The following is a 3,845-nucleotide window of genomic DNA, read 5'->3' as shown; positions in this document are numbered from 1 at the left end:
TAGGCCCCCTTCAGATACTGGAAGGCTGCTATGAGGTCTCCACGCGGCCTTCTCTCCCCCAGGCTTAACAGCCCCAACTTTCTCAGCCTGTCTTCATAAGGGAGAAATCAGACAGCTAGCACAAAAAAGGCAGTAGGATACATCACCCCTTTAGTAAAAAGACCAAGCCCTCTCATATTTGGGACCTGTCTGCAGAAAAGGAGTAAGTGTTCTACATCCCTCCCCTAGCCATTATGCTGTAGGGGGAACAGGACAGAGGGGCTTGCATTCCTGGCAGTAATTACTGTGATTTCCCTTGTAATGAAAAGATGATAGATGCATAACTTAGAATGTCCCTTCAGAGGGATTGTCCTGGGTTCAGCTACAGCAGTCATTTTTTCTCCTTCTTAGTAGCTGGTGCAGTGCTGTGTTTTTGACTTTCAGCCTGGGAACAACGCTGATAACACCGATGTTTTTAGTTGCTGCTCAGTAATGTTTACTCTGACCAAGGACTTTCTCAGTCTCATGCTCTGCCAGGGAGGAGGGGAAGCCGGGAGGAAGCAGAGACAGGACACCTGACCCAAACTGGCCAAAGGGGTATTCCATACCACAGCACGTCATGCCCAGTATAGAAACTGGGGGGAGTTACCCGGAAGGCCCAGATCACTGCTCGGGTCGGGCTGGGTATCGGTCGGCGGGGGGGGAGCGGTTGTGTCCTTTTCCCTTGTTATTCCTCTTATCATTATTATTGGTAGCAGTAGTGGTTTGTATTATACCTTAGTTACTGGAGAGCTGTTATCTCAACCCGTGGGAGTTACATTCCTCCCATTCTCCTCCCCATCCCTCCAGGAGCTGGGGGAGGAAGGAAACGCGGGGGGAGTGAGCGAGGGGCTGCGTGGTTCCAGGTTGCTGGCTGGGCTTGAACCACGACAGGGATATATCTTTGGGGGCAACTTGGGTCAAGTAACGTGTCACCAGAAAATGGTCAGTGCAGAGGAACATCTGTGCTGTGTAAGTTTTAAGAGATTTGCTTCAAACTGGCTCGTCTGGTCCCAAAGGCAGAATGCCCTGTATTGCTTGTACTGCCTTGACTGTGCCTCTGGAACTTATCTTCTGGATTAGTTTCCTCCAAAAATAACTTATTTGGGGCAGTCCAAGATTGCTCTTGTGGAAGCCAAGCTCATTAAAGCAGGGACAAGAGGGAAACGTGTTTCAAAAGCACAGTCCAAGGTGAAACACTAACACAGATGCACTCATAAGTACCTGCTTCTGGAGGAACAGATTCGGACTCTTGTCTCATTGCTGCTTTACTGAGGTAGTGATCTAGTGGCTGGACTCTTGTAATCCCGCCAATATTTAACTCCTAGGCAATTACCAGGCATGAAAGACAAGGCTGTGACGAAGTTCATTTGGTATTTTCCATGCCTTTCATCCTTGGTTATGGTACTGATGGACTGGGGCTTTTTTCCCCATTAATCCCAATGATTTCACACCGTGGGAAAAAACTCTCTTTCTTGACCTACTAGTAACTGCAGTTTAATGCTAAGTCAGAATACTCTTTGATAAAGACTTAATTTCATTAGGAATACTCATTTTTCCATTATACCCATGAGGCTTAGAACAAAATATTCCTTTTTGCCTTTTAAATGGATTACTCTTAACTCACTGTAATTTTAAATGTTCTTTGTGCTCAGAAACAGCGCAGCTGCTTTTGATTGTATCTGATGGAAGAGGCCTTTTCTTGGAAGGCAAGGAGCGAGTGACAGCAGCAGTTCAAGCAGCTCAGAATGCCAATATCTTTGTTATTTTTGTAGTGCTGGACAATCCTAATTCCCGGGTAAGTAAGTGAACAAGGGAGAAGTATTCAACTGCAGTGAATGAGAAACCGATACACATCTTTTTCTTGTCTTTTGTAGTGCTATACAAGTGCTATCTTATCTTTTGCAGAGGTCAAAGATATTTAGCTCAATTTCAGTTTTTCATGTCTGTCAGATCTTCTATGATTTCCCTCTACTGTGATTCTTATCCTCTTTTGTATTAAGAAGAAAAAAATTGGTTTCCACTCTATGGAAAGGCTAACTAAGAGGTCCTGTCTTCAAATGTAAAGGTTGTAGATTTTTGGCCACCAGAGAAGTAGCTGGCAGGTTGACAAATTCAGGGGTTTAGAGATGCTTTGTTCCATCTCAGTTTTGATTCAAATTGATCATGTCTGACAGCAGTCTCCATTTGATATGGCAGTTGGAGCCAGTGTGAAAGTAGACAGAAAGGAGTATAGGAGAGTTATTTAGTACATGAACTGGGAAAGCTGGGTACCACCAGTTCTGTTGCTGACAGTTACGAGGTTCAAATGAAACCTGGCTGTAATGTCAAGTGAAAATCTGGACAGTGAAATGTGTTTTTCATAAGCTTTATTAATTTTCTGAGCTGCTACGCTGGGCAGCTAAGAAGTTACTTTGCAAGCAGCACAGCTGGAGTTTAATCTGATTTTTGTCTTTGTAGTATTGAAATATTATAATTCGCAAAAGAATCTTGTATCACTGCACAGATACAAGTTGAGCTCAGCCCTAAGGAGCTTACGGATGACAGATTGTCAGGAAGGCATCAAGTGTATAGAACTGAAGTGCTAACAGTAAACTCAAATCATAAAATACTAAGGAAAGACGGGATTTATTTATGGAAGTTGGTTTTGCAGAAGCTTAATATTAGTCTCTTGTAGCCGATAAGTTGATGATTAGAGCACTTTTATCTAAAAGGACGAAAGTACTTAACTGCTTTGTGTTCAGCTTTTGGTTTGATTCACCATCGAACAGGTACAGCTTTTAATCTTGGAACTCTCTTATTAACTTCTAATTTATCAGAGGAGGAATTAAAACTATTTGAAGTAGTAACATAATTTTTTCTTTTTACAGGATTCCATTTTAGACATCAAAGTACCTATATTCAAAGGACCCGGCGAATTGCCTGAAATCAGATCTTACATGGAAGAATTCCCATTCCCATTCTACATGATCCTTAGGGATGTGAACGCGCTCCCAGAAACTCTCAGTGACGCACTCAGACAATGGTTTGAACTGGTGACTGCCTCAGACACTTTGTAGACTTTGTAGACAAAGCCAGTACCTGATTGCTGCTAAGCCACTGACATAAATGAAACGGCATTTCATCGGAGAGTTCACAAAGCCTCTTTATGAGTAGGATTAATGTGCAGGAGCTGCCCTCTGGCAGGTCAGACTGGGTAAGAACAAGATGGTTTAGGGGCATTCTTCCACATTTGTCAGAGGATGCAATGGTGAGACCATCATCTTCTTTCATTGCCTGTTCTCAATGACAATTCTCTTGTAATAACTTATTACTTCTTAAAAAAAAAAAAAAAAAAAGAAAGTGTGTGATGTTCACAGAGTGGAAATTATTCCTGCCACTGTCTATTGCAATAAGAAAAAGCAGTATTGCTTCTGGGAAAGCATTTCTGCATTAGAAGAACTTCAGGTGTCTTTGCAAAAAAGCATTCTTTAGCTTCACCCATGTGGCCAGTGCCTTTTTGGGAAGGAGCTGGGGAAGCAGCTTGGTTTTAAACAGCCAAAAAGTAAGTACTTGAAAACTTGAAACTGTTTTGCAATTAACCACATCCTACTTAATTATTGCTGATTTTTGTCTGACACCACCAACAGGGAGTTTTATGAATAATGCCATATGATCATCCCTATCTTACCAAGTTTACACTGTGAAGTTTGCCCCTCTGTCCAAGGCAGAGGCTGAGGGTGTTTCTTTAATCCGATGTTTTTAAGAGCATGGACATGATTGTTCATTTCAAAAGCTATGCATCTTATATTGTCTGTACTAATAAAAAGAGGTACCATTGTTTGTAA

At 42.2% G+C, this 3,845-nt stretch overlaps 1 protein-coding gene across 1 annotated transcript in view; it reads left to right on the top strand.

Annotated features, from left to right (window-relative positions):
- The window catches only part of MDN1 (MDN1, midasin homolog (yeast)), a gene marked incomplete at its 5' end in the record, with an annotated part of 87,463 nt that extends 84,164 nt beyond the window's left edge, over positions 1–3,299 (top strand). Inside the window, 2 exons of the mRNA XM_010015230.1 lie at positions 1,674–1,816; positions 2,889–3,299. Coding sequence (XP_010013532.1) covers positions 1,674–1,816; positions 2,889–3,077 — 332 coding nt within the window. The remainder of the gene's footprint in view (positions 1–1,673; positions 1,817–2,888) is intronic.
- Between the last annotated feature and the right edge of the window lie 546 nt (positions 3,300–3,845).

This window comes from Nestor notabilis, unplaced genomic scaffold, assembly GCF_000696875.1.
Source record: "Nestor notabilis isolate BGI_N333 unplaced genomic scaffold, ASM69687v1 scaffold15315, whole genome shotgun sequence".
NCBI lineage: Eukaryota > Metazoa > Chordata > Aves > Psittaciformes > Psittacidae > Nestor > Nestor notabilis.
This window is presented reverse-complemented; position numbering and strand designations above follow the sequence as displayed.